Here is a 25,291-nt window from a genome sequence, read left to right on the forward strand (position 1 = left end):
GGCACTCAGGTGGACATTTAACTTTAAAAAATAAATGCTTTAAATAAAAGCATTTAACATACAGTAGTTATGAATATACACAGGAAGTCTGAGAACACTAATTTTGACTTGTTATTTATTATAGAATAAAGGTCACATTTTTCTTCTGAAAAATATGATGTTCTTATATTACAAGGAGTATATGACACATGGTTTTTCTTAACCTCTCCTTTCCAATACAGTCTAAGGATAGAATAAACTGCACGTAATTTATTGAGCACCCAGTATATGCTGTTCAGCAAAGTGAGCTTTCTATATATTATATCTAATTCTCTTAACAACCTTCAATTTTATTTTCCCCTTTTATTATGTCCATTTAGAAATGAAGAAATTGAGATTCAGAGAAGTGAGGCATGTTCCCCAAAACATTAGGTAGGAAGCAGCAGAGCTAGAATTTGAAATCAAGTCCACCTGACAAAAAACATCTATGTCCTTTCCACTCTACAAAGCTGCCATAAGCATTGGTGTATATGTCAGGAGAAAGAGTAAATACCATTCATCCTCATCACACACAAAATACAGCAAAACAGGCACAAAAAAACACAGAATATTAAACAATAATAACAAAGAAAAATACTTCTTTAAAGATAAAGTATTCTCTAAGTGTAAAGGATAACAAAGCTATTATCACTGCAGTTGGTAATCCAATTTAACGAATTTCCCAATGAACAAAACAGAAGTGTTTGTTGTTTAAGCAAATAGGAAGGCTCACCCCTCCCCATCCTAATCCCTGTTAGAGTAAATAAAAGAAAATGCCTTCTTAAAATGTCTTTTAAAACTAATGTGAACAGCAAAATAAAGGGCTACCCACGCTCTATTTCCTAGAAAGATCTCAGGCTAAAAGTGCCAATTCAACTATCACAACTAGCCAGGTACAGAGCTAGCCCTGGCAGAGCTATGCTGTCACAAAATAAACTCCAGCTATTTGCAGTTTAAAAGGATTGGTTTCTTTCTGAAAAAGAGAAAATCAGATTCTACATAGTATTTTATGGATCAACTGAAAATCATTATCAGCATTTCACATCTGCCATAATTATATGTATCTTATGGAATAGTTACAATCTATGACTATCATAGGAATCTTCTTAAATTGAACAAAATCATTACCTATCATGCTTGCTATTTGGGGAAAAAATGTGCTTAATCTATTCATACACTGGGAAAAGTGCTATTTTATCTTGGCCAAGCCTTTTGTTTCGGAAAAAAAAAAAGACATAGTTCATAACACTCTGAGACAGAAGTTACCACTTTCCTATAATTAATCAAAATGCAATAACTGAAAGCAATTTCTCAAGTAATGACTAATTTACTGAATCACAAAAATAGAAGTTTTTGATAATTAAATGTTAAGGATATTTAAGCTTACTGCCACTAAATACTGATACAGAAACTGAGCTGATGACAGTAGAGATAAAAAAAGATTTGCCTTAATCTTTACTGTTTTATTAAGTTAAAGTCAAGGGCTTCACTATTCAATGAAACATAAAAATATCTGTTAAAAGTGCTTCCCTCTTTCTATTATTACTTAAAATAAAAGCAAAGAAAGTATTTTTTTTAAACAGTGATCATAAAAATAAGCATGCCCAATCTGTCATTAACTTTAAGGCTCTATATGTAAACAACATAAATCTTTGGTAAATCTACTTTTATAAAGTAGGTGAAAAAGCAGATAGCAAACTCAAAACATCAGTAAGCTGAATTTCTATATTTACAAACGACATTTTCTTTTAAAATTTAGAGTTTTCCTTTAGGTATGCTGATTAACTCTTAACAACTCTGTATGACTATGTCAATAAGTTTTAATATTTTGAAGTAAATGACTGTTATTTGCTATTTGCTCTTCATAAAATTAAAATGCCTTTTCCAACTAGTTTCGCCTTCCTTCTCAGCAAAATTAAACATTTATTTCTGTTCTGAGCTATCTTATAATCGTGTCATGCTGAAAAATCTTAAGATTCAGCCACTTCTATGAACATTCTATATTCATTCCAGGACCACTCTTGCCCAGAAGAAAATATATCAGCAGTCACAGAAAGCTGTAGTATATGTTACGTATGCATTGACTATTAAAAAGCAGCAGGGGGAGCAGAGCGCAAAAACACTAAGAAAAAGCACCCCAGAAAAGCAATTTAATTTATAGGCAACAGAAACATGATAGAGATCTTTGTTAAAAACCAAACAGACAAAATAAACTCCATATAGAAGTCATGTTCACATTTGCAAAGCTGGCCTATGTACGTCTAGAAAGAACTCAAGAAAAACCTTAAGTCTCTTAGAAGGATGCCTGAATCCTAACTTCAAGGCAGACTTTCAGCTTGAAGCATGGTAGGTTCCAGCAATGCCAAGCCTCGGAACTGCCCCAAATTTAGAGAGAAGAAACAATACATTTTTATAGTAGTATATTTTGGGGGAAAATCAAGATGATTTTTTCTCCTTCAAACATCGCCACACTTACATTGAAGATGTGGTGAAATGTGCATTATTAGGTCACAAGAGAATAAAGTTACAGGGTTCCAGAGCATAACCATTGAGGCTTAGATCCTGGCCTGCCCTCCTCACGTCCTCAGTTTACTTTCTATGAGAGAAAGGTAACCAAAAACACTGTGAAGCTATTCTGCCTTAAAAACAGTCTAAAAAGTTACTTTAGCTTTGCAAAATCTGTACGAAAGGATGGAAATGCACCTACCAATCCCACATTGTTTAATATTTTCTAAAAATTAATCAGTGCTGTCTTTTCAGTTTTAGAATAAAAGAGAAAAAGTATTTAGCTGTCTGGAATTCTGCAGCTGAAATTTAAGAAAAGATTAAGCTTCCAATTAGAACTTCAAAATGTTTGTGTCTACATTATACTAAAAAAAGTATAAATATAATTTAAGCATTTTTTACAATACAGAACTGTGCACTAAAGACAGTTATTAAGAATTGTATTATAAAAATCCATGAAACCTAAAACATCAAGTATAAATGACAACTGAATGGTAAAAAAAATATTTTAGCCAAGTAGGCAACCAATCAAGTTTAACCTAAACCTTCAATAATAATACCAATAATGGCAGGTATAGTGCCTGTCAGACACTATTTATTAGCTAACTATTTTACACACATTCTTTCAAATTCTTACACTGACCTTTCAAAATAGATATCATTGAGCTCATCTTATGCTAAGGAAACCGAAGCTAAAAAAAGTTTGTCATTTCTCTAATGTAACTCAGCTAGTAAGGAACAAAACCATGATTCAACTTCCAGCTCTGTCTGCCTCCAAAGCTTTGAGACCTCACCAAAACCTCTCTCAACTCTAGCAGTGAGGTTTCAAAGGAAATCTGTACAAATCTTGGGCAGATTAATGGGCTTATGAGGCTAAATGCTGTAGATTTAACCTCTCAAACTAAATGCCATCTGGAGTCTCTTACCCTACTTGGTACAAGCATCCTACATGTATTACAGCCAACGTTGGCAGTGGCCAAAGATTCAATAATTTTCCTGTCTCAATACCATCAATAAGCATTATGCACATTACAATCCCAATCAGGAAACACATCCAGTTGCTTCTAAAGCGTCATTTAAAAACTGCTAATAGTTCAGATTCCTTCTATTAAGATTTTTTAAAATATGAAGAATTCATAAACCCAATTTGTTAAATGAGTTTGAGGAATCAATTTCCTTCTTCCTAACACCCAAATCCACCTCCATAATAAATATTTTCTCTACATAATCACTTAAAAATCCTGATTTCTTACTAGTATTTTATTGTGTCATTTTAATCTATTAGAGTACTTTTTTTTAAAGCCTGAAAAAGAGAAGAAAACAAAGAAAAACTTCATGACTTTTCAAGGGAAACACCGGTTTGGTTCGAACAAGTACATGTGAAAAGAATGGATGGCAATAAGACTAATAACCAAAAGCAATGTTTCAGACTTATTCTTTCACACTCAAGAGATGCTCGACAACCTAGCGGACACATGACGCAAGTTGTCACATTTCCAGTTCAGACTTAGGTTCGGCATCACTCCTGGGGACCTTTAGGTCAGCTGCTCCAACTCAGTTTACAGCTCATGTGGATGTGGCTTATTTGTGCCCTTGTTATCTGGCTGAAGGGTAACTTTACACCCTTTACCAAGAGCTCTTTTTCCTTCTATGCTAATCCGTTTTCATCTATAAAAAGTCACAAGAGCTTAGCACTCATTTAGAAATGAATGGGTTTTAAAAAAAAAAGAAATGAATGAATTAGACATGAAAAGTTTAATCAACAGCTTCAGCTGAGTTGAATTTTTTAATGTTAAAAATAAGTGTCATGTCCATAATCTTACAAGACATAAACACAGCTAGAACGACTATTTTGAAAAAGTCTTTTCTCACTTAACCTAGACTTCACTTCAACCAAATAAATTCACCTCCTACACTAAACCTGTAAATTAACCTAAAGTCTGAGGGGCCTTCACAATAAAGATTAAAAAAAAAAATCCCTGTCTTTAAAAGACAGGGATTTTAAAAGAAAGAAATGCCCTAAAAAGAAAGAAATCATTTTGACCAATCATTGTGACCTCAAGTTTTATTCTTTCATCTTAAAGTATAGATAAATTAATACTTGACAGTTGAAGTCATTTACAATACATGATTAGATTTCATGTTAATTTTTAAATTCAAATAGAGGTCTCATCATTAAGAGTATGGATTAGGGGGAAAGTAATTGTAGCTGCTGAGGTTCATTGTGCTGAAAAAGTACTGTCAAATCATCTTGAAAATATAAGCAAAGGCTTGCACATCTTTTGGTGCCTTCTGGTTTTTCCTTTTACTACATAGAATTAACCAGACAAGAGAATAAGAACTCAGGTCCACTGCAGAATGGTCCCATTCGGTGTTTAGGACACTGGAGATACTCAGCATATGTCTACTGCTATTATGAACCAACTTATGAAAGAACAACCTATATGTTATAAAATGAATCAATGAACTAAGAATTTGTTAGCCAGATGAGAACAGTAGCACCTGATGCCACGGCAGGGAGTAAGAGAGTAATAACCCATCATTTTGATGAGGAGCCATACCAAATTTAGAAATGAGGCTTAACTGACAAAAAAAAAAAATACAGATTTGATCATCAGTGTGCATATGGGTAGGTCAGTGTGCTTACGGGTAGATTACTGCCCGCAGATAGTGACTGGGGGGTCCTTTTTATCTTGTTTATTTGAAGCTAAGTTTTTACTTAAAAACCAAGCTGTCTGTATAAGCATCGTCAACAGACAAGACAATCAAGTGGGTGATATGCTATGATATTTTTTAAAACTGCATGAGAAAAAAACAGGTGGTATAAAAACTATAGTAAACTAAAAAAAAAAAAAAAGCATAGCTCTCTGAAAAATATGTGCATGTAGATAAACAGGAAAATGGTATACCTTCCTGAGCTTGTAAATAGGTGGCCAAAGCTATTTAAATATCTTTAGGGGGCAACTGTTATTAATTGCCACACAAAGTTACCAGTCCTTACTGGCTAAATCCCTCAGCCACCTGCATCCAACATGCCCATGTCACCTTTCCTATCCCCTGAGCCAAACAATCATTAAAAACATACATAATCCCCCCAAAAAACAAAACAAAACAAAAAAAAACATACATAATCCCAATTATTTCCTTACATAACTGAAGATTGTTTAAAAAACAAACAAACAAGGAATTCCAAAAAATACACCAAAACGGACAACACTCTACCTTGCTTTTAAGGCTGTGCCCGGCTAAGGGTTGATTCTCAGCCCTCAAACCTCCACTATCCATCAAGACCAGCACCTTGGCATACGGCACAAATGCCCCATTGAAGCATCACTGTAACTAAATAACCTCAGAAAACTGGACTCTCTCTCCAAGATTCACGGAAACAAAGGCAGTGATCACAATGAACCTTAACTTTGACGTCCCCTGTGGACACATATGGCCAAGCAAAAAGATAAAGGCTCAGTTCTTACAGGGTATCCTGACACTTAGATAAATGGGGGTTAAGGTTCCAAGTTCAGTGAACTCTTCTGCGTTTGAGTTCAGTAGGTGGTGACATCCAAGGGATTGCACTGACCTCTAGTAATTCTTATTTTCCACTGGGAATCCCAAGAATAGCCTAAACCATGGATTGCCTGTAGACCAGACTCGGTTTCTGTTGCAAGGGCAAAGTGTCACTTAGAAGTACCCCTCCAAACACACACACACACACACACACACACACACACACACACACACACACACACACACAGTGTCTTGGGGGTACTGCAGTCAAACTATGTCAAAGTTGCTTTTGCAAAATGTTTAATTTCTCTGGAGTGAATAGAAGAGAGAGGGAAGGCACGGCATCAGGAACCTCCTTCCAAGGGAGCCAAAATGCACTGAGTGTGACAAACCCCTGTATGTATTTCCCCGGGCCACGGGGACGGGTGGCTTCACCAGCGTGGGAATCAGCAGCCTAGGAGCCTCGGTGAGAGCCGAGCCGGGGCTTACCTTGTTGGAGGCCATCTCACTGACGGAGTGCCTGGTCTGCAGGGTCTCTAGCTGGTCCAGACACCAGTCCAGCTCCTCCAGGGTCTCGCTGGCCAGTTTCTGGTAGGCCTCCTCTGCGAAGAGATAGGGAAAGGGGCACTCAGTTCTCAAGCGCTTCACAGGGCCGCCGGCGAGTTCAAAGGGGGCCATCCTGCCGTACCCCGTCATGCTCGGATGCCCGGTGCCCGCACATGAGGGCTGCTCCTTCATATTGACGAGCCGGGCACCGCGAGGGGGGCCGGGCCTCTGCTAGCGGTGCGGCCGGCCTCGGGAACGCACGCCCTCTCCAGCTTGGCGTCTCTGTTCGGCGTCCAGGAAGGGCGCGCCAAGTGCGGCAAGTCAACTTCTACACGGACCAAAACCCTCAAGATGCGACTTTGAAGAAGTCCTGGTGCCGGAGGACGGCGAAGGGGATGGCGCGCGCGCCCGGGAGCCCGCCCCGCGGAGGGAGCGTCTGGTCCACGGCGCGATCTGCGCGGCGCCCGGCCCCGCGCCCGCCCCTCCTGCCGAGCCTTCACTCAAAGCGAATGAATCAGCCGCGGCCGGGTGCGCAGCCACCACGTTTCCTGTTTTCTTTCTCAACTCCTCCGGCGGCGGGCGCAGCGCGGCTCCATCGCCGCGGCTTTCCGGGAACACTCCCCCTCGCGCCCCGCACGACCCTTGGCGCCGCCCGGCTCCTCCTCGGCTCTCTCACGCCGAGATCGCCCGGGGCCACGGCCCGCCAGGGGCCCCCGCCGCCCCACCGCCTCGCCGCAGCATCACCCCGCGCGGCCCCGCGCCGCTCGCTCCGAAGCCCGGCTGGGGAGGCGCGGGCGCTAGAGTGTGTGTCCGTGCTGCTGCCGGGGGCCGGGGCGAGGGGAGCGGCGGAAAACCCGGCGTGGAGCGCCCGCCGCCGGCTCGCCCGCCGCCCGGGGTCGCGCCCGCCGCGGGGCTCAGGCGGGACCTGGGGCGCACGCGCGCGCGACGGCGCACCTGCCCCGCGGGGACCCCGCGCGCCCAGCCGAGCCGAGGCCCTCCCGGTTGCCCAGACGGCCCGAGCCTCCGCGTCTCCACCGTCCCGTGCTTCCTGCGAGCTTTCGCGGGAGAGCCCGACGGGTGGCACAAGCTGGGTTATTTAGGACCCGCGCAACCGTTTGTGTGGGTTTGGGTTTTAGTGTTTCTGAGGCTTCGTTTCTGAGGGTTTAGGATTTACCTACTTCAAGAGGACAGGGTGGTTGTGCAATCAAAAGTATTTCTATTAAGACCAGACCCTCAGTTCCCAGCCCAGCCTCTGCTAACAACCATACGTCTAAATTTCGGGGTGGACATAAGCAAGCAAACAAAAACAATGTTGTGGGTCAGAACGCCTTAGAATTCACAGATTTGGCGATATGTTGTGTTTTCACGTTCAGAATTGTCTAAGAGTTACAGTAAAGGAAGAGCAATGTGAATGCAGCACGCCGTATGGGCAATTTACGCCTGTCCTGCATACATGCTTCCTTGTCAGTGGAATTGCAAATCAGGGACCGGTATGGTATTTCGATGCCAATGGGAAGAGTCTGGAAGAGTGTTTCTACCCACCGTGCACAGAAAAAACTACAAACGTGAGAAAATGGAAAGACCACATCCAAAGACAGCGTATGGAAGCAGGTTCTAGTTACAAAATTTGACCCTGGGGGAGCTCTACAGTAAGGGATCAATTGCAGAGAACTTCACTATATTAGCGTGCAGGTAAGCGAACCTTTTAGAGGAGGGAAAACATCCAAACTCCCAAGAGCCCATCTTACGAAACTTTGTTACTGTCAATTAGAAAGAATACACTGAAAAGCTTACATGAAGTTGGTGAGATCCTTTTCCTTGGTCTTCGAATCTACAGGTATTGGAGAAGAAATTCTGCCCTTGAAATTTAGACTCCATAAATGATGAGTGGCACAACAAAAAATTTCATGGACTGAATCTCGGGCTCCTGGGATTTTCCAGATAGGTTTTTATATACCATTTGTAAAAGTTAGAATAACTTTCAAAGTATTTGTTACATGGGCCATGTGGCTTATTATTATCAGGGATTCTTAAACTGTTTGCTATTCACTTTGGGAACTCTAGGTTAAAAATTGCCTCTTTTATTCCACTTTTTTTTTTCCCTGCACCAATCTTTGTAAATATATAGTTTTGGGGAACAACAACTACCTAACCTTGCCAGGTGAATTAAAGTGTGATTGGAGCTTTTCCCCCAACAAAAGGAAAAGTCTTAAAGATAATCTTAAATTGTAAGTATAAGGAATTTTATCTGTATAGCCTTTCCCTGATTAAGTATATAAAAATATAACATGTTTGTTATAAAATTTGAAACATTACACAAAGATGTAATGCAGAAAGTTCCTTGTAATCCCATACCCTAAAGATCACAAATAATAATTAAGCCTATGACCATAACACATTTTCATTTTACTTAATATCTTCCATATGCAACTATTGCATTGCCTAGTTGTGATGGCAGTACATGTACTATATGGTTTTATTTTGGCTTTTTTCTTCCAAGGTATAAAATAAGGAGGTAGGAATTTTAAGAGGAAATTAACTTATTTGAGGTGATTTGATTTGGGCTATCCATAGTTAGCACATCCAATGGATTAAAGATGCATGACCATTGATTGTATCTAGGATTTGTTCACTGCCATCTTTCCAGTCACTGGTTATATCTAGAAGCCAGGAATCCCCTCTCCACACCTCAAAGGCTTGGTGTTCCGTGTTCCTCTCCCCTGCTCTCCAACTTTTCCAAAGTCTGAGCCCCAGGGGGACCTCCCAGTCCCCCTCCCATCTTCACCAACTCCTCAAAGCTTTTCAGAAATATAGGCCTTGGACCTAGCAGGATGTGGCACCACGTATTACACTTCAGTGTTTAATTTTTAATTGTAATAGTGAAGAAGTAATTCAGTAAAGTTTCAATGCCTCAAGACATTATGTACTTAAATAAAGGACTTGCTCTTAAGAAGGCAGTACAGCGACAAGAGGGACAGCTTGTTTCAGAAGATCTACTTTAAGTCCCAATCACAGATTAGTCATTTTGACAATCAGCATTTGAGTACAGTAAGAATGTGGCCTGTGTATGTATTTTATTTTATTATTTTTATTTGTTTAAAACACCTTTATTGTGTATGTATTTTAAGTTCTAACTACTTCTGCATGCACTGTATAAATCTGGAGAATGAAAAAAGAAAAAAAAAAAAAAAATGACCAGAGCACACCTACATACCAATAAGTAAGAAAATAATTACTAACAACAGAGCAAAGAACAGTTTGTTCTATAAAACTGTTGCTCAAATAAAGAATTACTGTTGATATTAGCATAGAGCTGAGAATACTACTTTTTCCAAATTCCTAGGTTTATAGGCAATATGGTCAGCCACAGTTTTTCAGGATCAGTGTTAAAGCTGAACTTTTAGGAATTTTAACCCCAAATGTTCTAAAACATCAAGTAACTGACTTTTTCATCCCCACTAAAAAAGCCTCAATGTGGAGTTGCCAGCTCTCCTCCAGGAAACTGAGTCAGCACACCAAACAACACACCTAAATGTCACCAACATTTCGCAGGACAAAAACAGTCAGCTAGTTTAATTTGGGGTTTTACCAAGAACACATACTGCATTCATTAATAAAATACTTTTCTCCCCAGAGAGTAGCAGTCACTGTGGCACTACTTGAAAATATAAGAAAACTCTTCTATTTTCCCGTCCAAAATCTTGCTAAGTCAAGGAACTACAGGGAAAAACTGCCTAAGCAACAACTCTTGGCCAAACTCCATAGAAGCCAGGAGAGGGCTCTGGAACAGCAACTGAGAAATAACTTGAGCCTTTGTAAGTCCCCTCCTACAGCAGAATCAGTTTCCTTCAAGGCCCCCTTGAACTATGTGACACCCGTGTTTCTGCTCAGGATCTTCTGTGAACAAACAGTCCTCAATTCTTGCAGGCCAGCACTTGGCTTCCGTCATTGTGATGTGATCAAGGGTTCCCCTGACACATGGCCTGAAATGGTGCCAGGAGCTCCAGGAGAAGATGCTGAAGCAGCAGCTTCCTTTTGAAAAGGAAAAAACGAATTGCCTCAGAGCCACAGCAGTGAGCTAGAGGTTGAGGTCATTTTCTTGTGAAATGTTCAGCCGCTTACTCTTACCCACAACTTACAGCGATGTTGACCATTGAGGTAAAAGGATCCGTTCTACGTAATGTGTGACTCTATGGATGTCAGTTTCTTTGCCAACTCTTGACTGATTAAAGGTCTGTATAAATTTGTCATAACTCCTAGACAGGCCTATTGGTGTAAATGAAGAGAACAAGTCCAAAAAAATCACTTTACCTTGGACACCATTTGCTTTCCCTTAATTAAAAAAAATAAATACAAACTGTAACGGCTGATTCAGATTGTTCTTAAAAATTAAAAAAAAAAAAGCCCTTGGGGGCTTCCCTGGTGGCGCAGTGGTTGAGAATCTGCCTGCCAATGCAGGGCACACGGGTTCGAGCCCTGGTCTGGGAAGATCCCACATGCCGCGAAGCAACTAGGCCCGTGAGCCACAACTACTGAGCCTGCGCGTCTGGAGCCTGTGCTCCGCAACAAGAGAGGCCGCGATAGTGAGAGGCCCGCGCACCGCGATGAGGAGTGGCCCCCGCTTGCCGCAACTAGAGAAAGCCCTCGCACAGAAACGAAGACCCAGCACAGCCATAAATAAATGAATAAATAAATTTAAAAAAAAAGCAGCCCTTCACTAAACATCTCCTAAGAGCAAGTAATTAAATGTATATCTTCCTAAGCAATTCCAGCTTCTCCTTTCCTAATTCCCATCCAAATTCCCTCTTTGTTCCTAAGGATGGAATTGATAGTGTCTAAAGCAGGTAGAACTGGAGAAAAATGATTTCCACTTCACCATGTATTGCTTCAAGCTAGTCACTCCCTGAATTTGCTACAGTAAAAGATTGATGCAATTTAGCTCTAACTTTTGCTGACTTTTTTTTGTCTCTACATTTTATCTGATGGGAAATACATGAAGGAGTTGGATACACTTTCAATGTGTACATGTAACAGGCTTAAGCAGAGCTTGCCAGTGGCACGCTGTTCTCATTTCCAAGTGTATTTCTGGCATCAAGTTCTTGTTTTGAAATCTTATGAAAAATATAAAATTTCACTTAGTACTTCAAAAAACCTCCAAGGAGAAGGTGTACATAATTTTGTGAGTTTTTTTCTATCTTCCCACTATCTATGATTTTTTTTTCTGGGTCTGCCTAAGGCTCTAGTAGAATTTTTTAATGAAATAAATACAAGATTGGATTTCACTGACTTCTAGTACCATCAGAAATTCAACAAACATTTATTTAGCACCAAGTATGTGTCACGCACTTTATTAGAGTCTGCAAAAACAAGATGAATGAAAGAATGTGCCCCTTATCCAAGGAAAGCTTAGAGTCCAGGGGTGGAGATGGTTTCAGCATACTATATTGTAGAAAGCATTCTGAAAGAAGGAAGCATGGAGGCTATGGGAGAATAACAGAAGGCAATTTAAATCAGAGGTGGAGTGGGAGAAGGCTGAGGCTTAAAGAATGAAACAGGAGGTAAGTGAAGGGGGTGGGAAGAGTTTTTAAGGGAAAATAATATGAACAAGCACATGGGCCTGAGTTCAAAAGATGTATGTATATGTGTATGTAGGGAAAGGAACTCCCATGAGTAGGACCTTGCTCGGGGGAAAGAGGCTGGAGAAATCCACAGACACTGGTCATGGAAGTCTTGTCAGGCATGTGTAGGGGCTTTGGACTGAATCTTCAAAAGGAGGAACCACTGAGTGATTTGGAGTACTGCTTGATAGGGGATCTGGTTTTATTAAGATGGAAAATTCTAGGACTCTGCAGTATATGGGATTGAAGGAGGCAAGGCTGAAGTCAGTGAGACCATTATCTTCAGCCATGTTATTGGTAGAATAAAATAAATAATTTACAGAATATTTGCTTTTCTGATGATTATTCTTATCTAAGACAATCTCAGTATTAAAATTTGACATAAGCATTTGCTCTCATGACATGTCAGGCATGAATAGAAGGACTGCTCAGTGGGACTTCCGAAGGAATAGACTTCTTGCTCTTAAAAACTACAGTCTTCTGAAATTGTCATCATATTGTATTCATCATTAACTCTATTCACCAGAATTTCTTTCAGGGAGAGTGCAAGAAAGTGCTTGACAAGGCTACTTATTACAGAAGATGGGACTTTAAGGAGTACTGGTTTGGGCGGAACTAACCTGTGGTCTCTTCCACATAGGAAAGGGGAAGAATATGCTTGTTGCTCCAGTGGGAATATATGTGGTGTGTGTGTGTGTGTGTCTGTGTGTGTAACAGAAAGGAGTCAGTTTTGTTTACAGGACAATTTCACCCTATAAATCTCCCACTCCCCCCAGTCTTTAATAAAGTTACTGAAGGTACAAAATGCTGAGATAAAGAGATTTTGTTTTGTTTAATCTGAGCTTGGAGGCCAGATTGGCTCAAACTGAAATGTCAGCCTGAGCTGACACTGAGAAGAGACAGAGAAAGAGGAGGGAGCTTTTGGAACTCAGTGTAAGAGCAGGAAGGAATTTTGTCCAAGGAATTGGAGTTTGAGCCAAGCTTAATCAGACATCTGGATTGCGGACTTTATGTGACATGTGAACGACTATAAGTAATATTACTCCTTGATGAAAACTAGAAGAGTAGGAGGTGGTTCCCATCTCCATTCCACTACATACAAGCCATAATCCCTGGCACATCACCTAATCTTTCTTGGACCTTAATTTCCTCATCTGTAGATTGGGGATAATAACAAGAACCTTGTAGATTATTTTAAGTGAGAGACCGTGAGTTAAATAACCTTGTGTTGCTTACCTACTAGATTCTTTTCCAGGCACTGCACCAAATGGTGGAGATTTAGCAATGAACAAGGTAGTTAAAAGTTCCTGCCTACTCTCAAGGAGTTTACATTCTACTGGTTATAATAATTTTCTTTTCACCTGAATAAACATATATTGAACACCTGCTAGGTCCCAGGCGCTGGGTACACCAAATGGAAGGAAATAACTTTGGGTTTAAAGAAGCTCATAGTCCAATGAGGAAGGCAATTATTGGAGATATGTATGTAAGTTTCCACCAAAACCAGGCAGTAGGTACAGCAAAGTCGGCACAAGGCAGAGATGGGGGACAGGGAAGGTGCCAACTACCACATCTCAGGAGAGATCTGGGAAAACTTTCTGAAAGAGGGAATGCCAGCCTTGAGTCTCCAAGGATGAATTGAAGAGTGAACCAGGTGAGAAATGGGAGGTGACATCTAAGATAGAGAGTAACGTGTCACTGCCAGTTAGAGAACATAGGCCATTCAGGTAGCTACAAGCAGAGAAGAATGCTAAGTTTGGGGTCCAGCAATGGACAAAGATAAAGGTGGAGAGGCAGTTATGGAGGATTTAGTATACTATGCCAAGAGTTTAGGGTTTTTTCCCGAAGGAGCCACTAAAAATCTAAGCAAGAATGTCACATGGTCAGATTTGCTTTTCAGAAAGATTACTCTGGGAAGTGTGAAAGGAGGGTTGGAGAAAGACAAGACCAGTTAGGAGGCCTAGTGTGAGAGGAGAAGCTGCCAGAAAGGTAGGGAGAGAACCTCTCAGGAGCAAAGAAAAAGAATTTCAAAGGAGAGAGTATCAAGGCATAGCCACTGATATCCAAAACAGACCATATACACCCACCGGTTTGAGGTAAGATGATTTTCATTCCCAATTTATATTTCACCAACAAAGATTAGAAATGCTAGTGAGGAAGCTTCTCTCTGGGAATTTGTTTCAATAAAAGAACAACAAACATTTTGCAAAAAGGCTGAAAAAAAAAACCTATTAGAACTATGTATGTTATTTTCATACTCCTGTTACAACCTTAGGAGTCATTTTGATTCCCGTGGGGAGGGGGCTTGTAGGAGGGTATCTGTGTTTCCATCAACCTTCAGGGATGACAGTCATCTTTATCTCTGTCAGTTCTTGCACAAAGCATTCCTTATAGCAAGTAAGGAGTTTGCTTAGGTGATCTCTACTTCCTACCCAGCTCTGGTACTTGCTTATTTTATAACTTCTGACACTATGTTAATCTGGGTGAGGTGTTGGTTTTGAAGTTGTTCATGACTGATTAACCTATGTGGGGTCAGGTATTACTATAGAGGGCATTCCAGAATTGACCAGATGTCTTCAAAGGTCCCATCCAATACCATGATTCTGGAACTCTGTGAGTTTAGCTGAACTGTATACCAGGTATGGATGTTTTACATTTGAAATTGAGATATTTTGAGAAAGAAAGTTATTGATAAATATAAAGTCTTGCTTTCTCTGCTGTATATTTATACCCTCTACCCCTGCCCCCAACCATATTCCCATCTAATACTTTGCCAATTGATTTACCAATTTCTTCTTAATTTCTACAACTGCCACCTTCAGTCAAATCCTCATCTATATATTTCTAGATTCGTGTAACAGCGGACTACTGGATCTCCCTGGGTGCAGTTTTTCTCACCACAGCCCTGTTTATAAAGTCAGAATAATCTTCCTTAAGCTCTGTTTTTAATGTGTAAGTTCCTCACTCAAAATTCAGCTGCACAAACTCCCTCCTTCTTATTCTATGAATGCCATACTTCTTGAGTTCACAGAAGGCCTTTTTTTTTTTTCCAGTGGGCTTTTCCACACCATTCCAGCTCCTCTTATTCACCATCCCATCTAAGGCTGCCATTCTCAGCCAATCCTTCTACCTAGATACAATTTGCTGGCTTCTGCCTCTATGACTGTGTTTATGTCACTTTTATATGTGTGTCTAGGCTTTTCTACAAGTGCCTAGGACAGTTGCTGACATTTACAGGCACTCAACAAGTATTTGTGAGCAAATAACCAATAAGTAGGCATGCTTTATAACAAATAAGGATATTTCTTTCCAAGTAAGATTTAAGTAGTCATCATGTCCTGGGTATGCCTCTCTAGATGTATCCATCTTCATCTATCTCTTATGCTACATCTCTTGCTTTCGAACTGTGTTGTCTGTTGTTAAAGAGTATCAGGAACTAACATTGCCAGAACTTTGGAATGGTTTATGCATCACGGTGTCTTTTGAAAGATATACTAATATTATACTGAAATGATAGGTATTATGATAAATACAGAGAATGAACTTTATAAAATCAGGCAAAATTTTGAAAGATTCCATCAATATGCAGGTATGACGTTTGAGGGGAACAAGTGAATGAACTAAAGGCTGTGTGCCATCCATCCTACCAAGATCAAGAGAATGGGTTCCCCATGCAAATCAAAATTGGGAGAATAGCTGGATCTCCTACCTACTTACCTATTCTTGCTGCTCTGAGTTTAGCCAATCTGTAGTGCTTGTGTTATTTTCTAACAGCCATATTTAAATCTATATTTCTCTCTCAATGTAATCAACTTAAATACTGTCTATGGCCTCCCCATTAGATTATTCTGTGTTTTCACTACTTCATCTCCCCCATCCACACCATCCCCATCTGCTTCCCCATTCCTACACCCCACACATACATACTCTGTTGGTTTTATGCTTTAAAAAATAATTTAGATTTTTTAATTCCAGACTTTTATTTAGATTTTCCTTAGAACGTGACTTTTCTGTCTTAAGAATCCTTTCTCAATCTTTATAATCCATGGTCACATTATATCATGTATTTCTTTTCACCATTACCTATACTTGATTCATTGCTCACTATTCTATCTTGTACACTCCATCATCCTTATCTCCCAATCTTTGTTCCGACTTTTCACATGGAAGGAAAACTCCCTTAAGTGATTGCCCATAAAGGAGACATTGGTGGTAGGTATATTTTGATTCCCTGTACTTCAAAAGGCACAATGCTTGTAAACCTTTTTGGAAGTCTAATAAACCTTTGGAGAATCTAAAGCAAACCTCTCCAGAAAACTGGACATAAGTTCATATAATCAGAGTTTTTATTTTAAAAGTGTTCACTGGCTTCCCTGAAGTCCCCAAGGACTCCAGGTGGAGAATTCCTTCCTGAATGGAGAAAAGAAAATAATTATTTTAATCAAAACTGCTCCAGAATGTTTTACTCCGAATTGGTACCTCTGCTGCCTTCTTTGTTTCCTTACTCCCCTTCACTAGGGATACCTAAAGAGAAGTAATGCCAAAGAGATATTCATTCCATTTAAGGGAATTGAAGTCTGAGCTAAGAAAAATATATTTATACAAAAGGTGTCCAAAGAAAGAGTAGGCTCTTTCAAATAGGCTATGAATAGGTTTGAGAAGGGTAACTTCTTATGTCCCATTTTTATACTCACTACTTGCGCTATAAGTAGAACATATGAGTGAGAAGCCACGTCAGCCTACTGGTAAACCTGCATTTGTTAAATGTGTATACATTATAGAGCAAGTTTCAGCACTCAAGATTATATCATATATACATGGATGGTCTAGTTGTGCATGAACTGGCACCATACACAAGCTTAAGTAAAAGAAATTAGTTTTCTAATTGTACAAGGGTATCTGGGGAGGTTTAGATTTGGATAAGACAGCTCTTACACACGCATGCAAAGACCCACAACCCGTAGAGTTCCCCATGGGAAGCAGTATGACAGATCGGAAAGAGCATAGATTTTTAAGTCACCCAGAATTTGAATTCCAGCTTTGCCATTGTTCTAGTCATCATGTTATCTTAAATTAGTCGTTTAAATACCTGAGCCCATTGTATAAATTGGGAATTAATTTTTATGAGAAATGCATGTGAAAATGCATGTAATGCACGTATATCTGACTTATAGCAGGTACTCAATCAATAGTAACTATTATTCTGACCCAACTTATAAGGTTGTTTAAATAAATTAATCTACAAGAAAGCATTTCTTACATAAAGGGTTACTTCCACTCTCACAGGTTCTCAATCCTAAGCCAATTACTATTTTCTTACCATCATCCTTCAATTATTAACCAGTTCTGGGCTGAACATGAGTGAAGAATCTAAGATCTAGAATGGCCTTCACAAGACCACACCAAATCACACAAAGTCACTAGTATTTAAAAATACGTACAATTATGTCATTGGTTAATGACAGAACACCACTTACTATGTAGTTACTGGGAGATATCACTCCAACATTTCCCAAAGAATGTTTAAATAAACATAATTCCTATGAGAGTCTCCTTACTAAGAGAATTCTGTAGGCAAACAACATTGGGAAATGTTATATATGATTTTAAGGAGCAGTGATTTTAATGGAGATGAACCTACCAAAAGCTAGAAGCTCTACAGCAAAGAGACCTATTTAATGTCATTTAATGTCATAATAATAATAATGTCATAATAATAATGTCATTATTATTAAAACATATTTGATCTTGGAGTGCAACAACTATAATGTCTTGAAGCATACTTTGGAAAACTTTGCTCTATATCATGTCAGGTGAGTCTGAAAACATAAGCACAATACATCTGTTCTGTAGGTTCCCATATATTTGAAATCTCCACCAAGGACATCTTTTTCCCCTCCTCATGCCCTCAGGTACTGTTGAGAAATAGCCAGAGTAATCTTCCTCGTCCCCTTCCTTCCCCTTTCTCTCTCTTATCCCAGAAAGAGAGCAGTTCAACAATCCATACATACTTATTGAGCCTCTCTGCTGTGCCGGTTGCTGTGAAATACAAGAACATGAAAGATTCAGTGGCCTGGGCCTGGGAAGGAACTTATAATACCCTGCTGAGAAAATCAGACACATGACCAGTTGCTGCCTAGAGACAGTGGAAGGTGGCATGGAAATCATCAGCTTGGAAGTGCCACTGTGGCTCAGGGCAGGGAGCAGGAGGTATGGACGGCAGCTAGGTGTGCAGGGTTCCAGGAAGAAGGTGAACCTGGATGGAGGTCTTCGGCGCAGTCTGTGGTTTGAATGGCTGTGGGTGGGAGGAGGGAGTCAACTGGCATTCTTTTCAGGTAGAAGAAACATCTGAAGCCTGAATAAAGGTTCCATGTGTGGGTGGAAAATAGCCCGGATGGAGTAGACTCCTTCCAGGGAGCAGGAGGGAAACAGAGTGGGATACTTCAATGTGTGGCCTTGAGCTAATGGATATTGAGGGAATCGCATAAGTGTACTTGTGGCCCAGGAGGATAAAATGAGCAAGGGAGGAGGTAGATTAAGAATCCATTGCAGGACTTCCCTGGTGGCGCAGTGGTTAAGAATCCACCTGCCAATGCAGGGGACACGGGTTCGAGCCCTGGTCTGGGAAGATCCCACCTGCCATGGAGCAACTAAGCCCGTGCGCCACAACTACTGAGGCTGCCCTCTAGAGCCTGTGCTCCACAACAAGAGAAGCCACTGCAATGAGAAGCCTACGCACCACAACAAAGAGTAGCCCCCGCTCGCCACAACCAGAGAAAAGCCCACACGCAGCAACGAAGACCCAATTCAGCCAAAAATTAAAATTAAAAATAAATAAATAAATAAAAGACTCCATTGCAGGAGTCCAGATGCACAGTGAGCAATAAACCAAGGTTTCTAGAGGCATCTATGTTAGTGGCCTCCGATGACAGTCATGAGCAATAGAAAGAGCATGACACTGGGGACAGAGACCTAGGCTCAAATGTTGCCTCTGCAACTTAGCAACCATGCGGCAAAGCTGGGTGCATTATTGAACTTTTCCATCTATCAGTTTTTTCATGTGTAAATAGAGCTAAAAATACACCCCACAGAAGGTTGAACCCCAGACCATGTTCCATATTTTATTTGAATTTAAGACTAACTTAAAGAATCACATAACCATATGCCTATTTCATTTTGTTGGTTTCCTTTCAACTTAAATGCATGATTTGTTTAAAAAATTATAAATATTTATCAAGTTTGTTACATGTAACACGTAACAGCTGATTTTAACTGCATCCATTTCCTCCTCATCTCTTCTTCAAACACAGTTATCAAAACAATTCTGGTGGCGCAGTGGTTGAGAATCTGCCTGCTAATGCAGGGGACACGGGTTCGAGCCCTGGTCTGGGAAGATCCCACATGCCGCGGAGCAGCTGGGCCCGTGAGCCACAATTGCTGAGCCTGCGTGTCTGGAGCCTGTGCTCCGCAACAAGAGAGGCCGCCATAGTGAGAGGCCCGCGCACCGCGATGAAGAGTGGCCCCCGCTCGCCGCAACTAGAGAAAGCCCTCGCACAGAAACGAAGACCCAACACAGCCAAAAATAAAAATAAATAAAAAAACAATTCTGTACATATTTTTGATACTAGTAGTAGTTAGCCCCTGCATCTCTCTGAAAACGAACACAATAAGCAAGAGTATTCATTGTACCTGTTACTTTAAACTATTTAGACGTAAAGAATGGACATGTGGACACAGTGGGGAAGAGTAGGGTGGGATGAATTGGGAGATTAGGACTGACATATATACACTACCATGGGTAAAACAGATAGCTAGTGGGAACATGCTGCAAAGAACAGGAAGCTCAGCTCCGTGCTCTGTGATGACCTGAGGGGTGGGATGGGGGGAGGGGTGGGAGGGAGGTCCAAGAGGGAGGGGATATATGTATACATAGAGCTGATTCACTTCATTGTACAGCAGAAACTAACACAACATTGTGAAGCAATTATACTCCAATAAAAACAACAAAAAACTGTAGTCGTTTTATTAAGCTAGATGCTTAAAGCATGCCATTCATGTTTTATTTCATTCTTAAGATTAGCTTTTGAAAATATATATTATTTCAAAACAATTTGGACGCTTCTTGCCATCCTCTGATCTTGCAAAACCATATTTTATTTTGAGTATTACAGGTTTATGCATAAATTACAGCTCCTTGATTAGAGAAAAAAAAGTTGAATAGCAATTTTCTTCCTATTGGCTGAAAACATAATGACTACACATATATTATAAATATTTTTATAAATCTCCAGGATATATTTACCAGCTAGAATTATTTATTTAATGTGTGGACATTTCGCATTGAGTTCATTAAGGGTTTAGATTTAAAGAGAAGTTTGAGATCCATTAAAATAAGTTGCTGTGGTGTGTCATTCTGGTGACTTTATATTTTAACTTTATATTTTTTACTTTATATTTTTAAATGGCGTTACATACCTTAACTCTTGAAGTACAACTTTTAAGTTTCATGAATTTTGCCATTTTGCTAACACCACTATTCTCAGAGCATCTACCATTTCATTGGCATTATTTATTTCATTCATATAATATTTTGTGGCAAAATAACCAATGGAGAAGCTTCTGGATATTTAGGTCCACATTCTAATTTCAGTCTGTTTATTTTGTTTTCATAATTTGTCCTGGTGACCTAATAATCATGGCTTCCCAGCGTGAAAGTTCCCTTTATTCATCAGCTTTAAGGCCCCAGCTAATTCCTTTTTGGCATTCTCTGATACCTTCCAACAAGTAAAAATTATGGGGAACTTCAACTCCTGTAGAGACTGTCATTTTCTTAAAGGCTCAGACTCTACCCATACAGAGTTTTGGGGGAAGATTATATCAGATAAGGAAGTGGCTTTTAAACATTTTTGACAGTGAACCACAGTAAGAAACACATTTTATACTATGACCAGTATACTTGTTTAAAGTAGGAAGTACAATGAATACTATTGTTAATTGTGCTCATTTTTTGAAGAAGTGTAGGTGCTGACTCCTAATATAAAAAATACATACAGGAAGGTTTTGATACCTCTTTGGTTTAAAAAGTTAAGGGGTTGGAGAAAAGGAAACCCTCCTACACAATTGGTGGGAATGTAAATTGGTGCAGCCACTATGGAGAACTATATGGAGGTGCCTTAAAAAACTAAAAATAGAGCTACCATATGATCCAGCAATCCCACTCCTGGGCATATACCCAGAAAAGATGCAAACCCTAATTTGAAAAGATACATGCACCCCAATATTCATAGCAGCACTATTTACAATAGCCAAGACATGGAAGCAACCTAAATGTCCATTGACAGATGAATAGATAAAGAAGATGTGGTTTTATATATACATACATACACACACACACATATATATATAACCATATATATATATATATATATATATATATATATATATATATATAATGGAATACTACTCAGCCATAAAAAAGAATGAAATAATGTCATTTGCAGCAACATGTATGGACCTAGAGACTATCATACAAAGTGAAGTAAGTTAGAGAAAGACAAATATCATGTGATATCACTTATATGTGGAATCCAAAACAAAATTACAAATGAACTTATTTACAAAACAGAAAGAGACTCACAGGCGTAGAAAACAAAATTATGGTTACCAAAGGGGAAAGGTGTGGGGATAAATTAGAAGTTTGGGACTAACACATACACACTACTGAAAAAAAAAAAAAGGTAGGAGGGAGTGAACTCCTATTAAAAGCAACTTTCGTGTGTTATATATAATAGTCATGGCAAAATTTGTTTATAGTTTTTGTTTAACAAACTATGCATTTAAGTGAAAGTGAAAGAATGATATACACACCATATAAAGGAAATCTGTACATAATTGAAACACACACACACACAGGACACATATTTGATCCAGTATATAAAGAACTGAAATAGAACTTACATGAAATATTTACTCTTACCATGTATGATTCACTCTGATGTTTTCTATTCTATTTAAGAATATTGATTGTGATCCATGAAACTGATTTTGCAATCTACCAATAAGTTTGAAAACACGGAGGTAAGGAATCATCTAGCTTAATAATTGTTAGCTTTGTCTCCCTCTTGTTTCTTCTTCCCACTTTGTAATAAAAACTCTCCCTCTACTTTTCTACTGCAAGGGAGATGTAAGTAGAACACAGGGTTCTTTATGGTATGAACTGTCTAACATGCAGATACTTCATAAGTCATTTCTCCATACATGTGTGAGGTTCCTTAGGACACTAGGGGCTTACCAGTTGAACACATAAAGCATAGATCACTCACTAACAAGCCTTATAGGAGCCAGATCATATGAATGAATGGATGAATGACGTGGTTGGGGGTACTGAGGGGGAAGTAGGTGGAGACTTCAGAGGGCACATGTGGGAATGATGGCCAACTGTTGCCAGATTTTCAGATTTTTCAAAAGAATCCCCACATTTGGAGTTTTTATATGCAAAATCTGTTTTTAAAGTTTTGGCAACTAGTTTTAAAAAGTTAAACATTTTAAGGACGGAACAAAAAAAAAGTCATAACCCTTAGTGGCCAGATTGCAACGTCTAATATCTGCAGTGCTTATTAGCACAGGTGACAGAAGTCTTCCTGAGAGTAGTGTTTGAGACAAGCCTATAAGGATATTCTAATTTCAAGGTAGAAAAATTAAGTTAAATGTTTCTGGAATCCGGAAGGCTAATGTAGGGTCACAAAGACTATTTGATTTGGAGTCAAAAGACAGAGATTCCTTACCAGGTTCCAATAATTACTCAGGGACGGTCTTGGCCAAATGATCTCAGCTGTTCACGCACCAACTGGACCCCTATGAGATGTGCTGTGAGGAACTTGGCCTGACCAAAAATATCTGACTCCAATGACCTAAAAATTACTAATGACCCAACCAAACAGGGAGCACTGTTTCCCAAAAACTGCCACACATCTTATGCCTTTCATTGGCAAATGAATAGGAAAAATAAATCTTTCCATTTGGCCCACATTTTAACTCTTACAAAGAAATTCCCAGAAAACCTAGCTCTTGCCTCAGTTTCTAGGGGTCTTTTCCTCTTTCAATCCCTCCTACATAATCTTATGTTCCCAAAGCACCTCTTCTGTAATAATAATAATAATAATAATAATAATAATAATAATAATAATAATAATATCTCTCCTTACGCAAGACCATATTCTGGATTCTAATGCATATAGGTTTGTATCTAAACTTCAGTTAGACTCCTGGGATGTCCTCTAAAATCCATCTCACTAGACCCATCTGTCCTCACCATCCCTTGTGGTTGACCCCGCCTACAGTCCCCACCTCCTGTCAGCAAGTCCCCCCAGAGTCCCACATCTGCACATTTGGTCATATTTACCCCTTGCTCATCCTATCCTTCCTTCCCTCTTTTCTTCCATCTACTCCATTCCTGCCTTTCCCAGGCCACTTCCTTCATGCAAAAGTTCTTCCAAAGGAAGTTCTGCATAGAAGCAGATGACAAGCTCTCCCTAGAAGCAGCAGGAAAGTCTGGGGAGCAGTGATCCTGAGATCACCCAGGGAGGGGGACACTCAGGAGAAGATTTAGGATGACGGGTTCTGGAGCTGGAGGGAATCCATATACTTTGTCTGTTTTTGTTTTACCAGGGGGTAAGTCCTTTTGATGGACAAAGTTGGGAAACTAGACATTGTTTTATTGATTTTATTGACATTGATTCATTCTTGTCTACTTAAACTTTGGTTCGACTCATTACTCAACAAATATCTGTTGGACATCTGTTAGGGGGTATCTCATACTCTAAGAGGTGCTAACGTACAGAGCTGAATTCAGATCTCTGGCTTCAGGGAGCCCCCAGTCTAGAGGTGCTCATCCAAAAATGAACGGTCACAGTGATTTCAAACAGTTGACATATACAAACTACTATATTTAAAATAGATAACCAACAAGGATCTCCTGTATAGCACAGGGAAGTCTGCCCAACATTCTGTAATAACCTAAATGGGAAAAGAATTTGAAAACGAATACATACATGTATATGTATAACTGAATCACTCTGCTGTACACCTGAAACTAACACAACATTGTAAATCAACTCTACTCCAATATAAAATAAAAATTAAAAAAAAAGAAAAAGAAATTCATGCGTGCTAAGGCAGAAGCATGCCAGTCTTCCTGGAGACAATGTCCAAGCCCTCCTCCACCTGGTAACTCATGATCAGAGTTTGCAAACTGGGTTGGGATTTAGGGAACAGCAAGAGTGGGCCTGGGGGCTCAGATGGGGCAAGAACCAGCTCGTGGCACTAGGCTTCAGGCACACCAGACACAAAAACAGTCTTTTCCTTCTCCAACTCTCCAAATTCTCTTCAGTGGAAGCCTAGGAGTGAGAGAGAAAAGGAGGCAGAGAGCTACAGGCACTGGGGCAAAGGAGGAAAGGGTAGGCATGGGTCTCTAAAAGTGGAGAGATCCAGCCAACTGGAAGCTGAGAACATGAAGACAATGTTTACGTGAAAAGGACAAGGAAACTGGGGGGGTGGGGCGGGGGGGGCGGGGGAGGGGAGAAAAGCTGGGGCTGGCAGGTAAGCGGGTGGAAAAAATCCAACCCTTTGAGAATTTAAATTTTGCAGCTTGAATTCCCCATTTGCTGCCCCTTCTGCCTGCCCCGTCCTCCTCCCCATGAGTTGGTCCCTGGGGCCCCAGGGTCCTGCTCTCTTTGTGGGGATTGAAAGTTTAGAAATGAATTCATCAGGGCAAGTAACCATTGATAACGTAATTGTCCTTCAGGGTGAGACTGGCACTTGAATTGAACCTGTCTGGCTGGCTGCAGAAGGAAGGTGTTTCTTCTACAGGAGTAAAGCCCCTACTGGAGCTCTGAGCTGCCGCCACCCCCTTATTCCTTTACTTAGAAACGAGGCTGGGTGGGCCCCGGCTCCTCTTAATCTCTGAGTGGACTATATGCTGGTTTATTCTGCGCCACAGAGGGACTGAAAATTCACGAGAACAGTGTTTGGAGTAAGTCAGTCCTTGTTTCCCAGCCTGAGTCTTGCCACTGACTAGCCTGAGACCCTCATATAAGCTAATT

The 25,291-nt window shown here is 40.1% G+C and overlaps 1 protein-coding gene across 19 annotated transcripts in view; it reads right to left on the reverse strand.

Annotated features, from left to right (window-relative positions):
- PDE4D (phosphodiesterase 4D) overlaps positions 1-25,291 on the reverse strand; it is a 1,112,988-nt gene that overhangs the window by 48,135 nt on the left and 1,039,562 nt on the right. For 15 of the 19 annotated variants that reach the window (XM_082382269.1, XM_082382264.1, XM_082382253.1 and 12 more), the window contains one exon: positions 6,517-6,629. In XM_082382269.1, coding sequence (XP_082238395.1) covers positions 6,517-6,629 — 113 coding nt within the window. The other 4 variants (XM_082382261.1, XM_082382267.1, XM_082382260.1 and 1 more) reach the window with 4 other exon arrangements.

Source organism: Balaenoptera borealis (assembly GCF_965194805.1).
Source record: "Balaenoptera borealis genome assembly, chromosome: 2".
NCBI classification, from domain to species: Eukaryota; Metazoa; Chordata; class Mammalia; order Artiodactyla; family Balaenopteridae; genus Balaenoptera; species Balaenoptera borealis.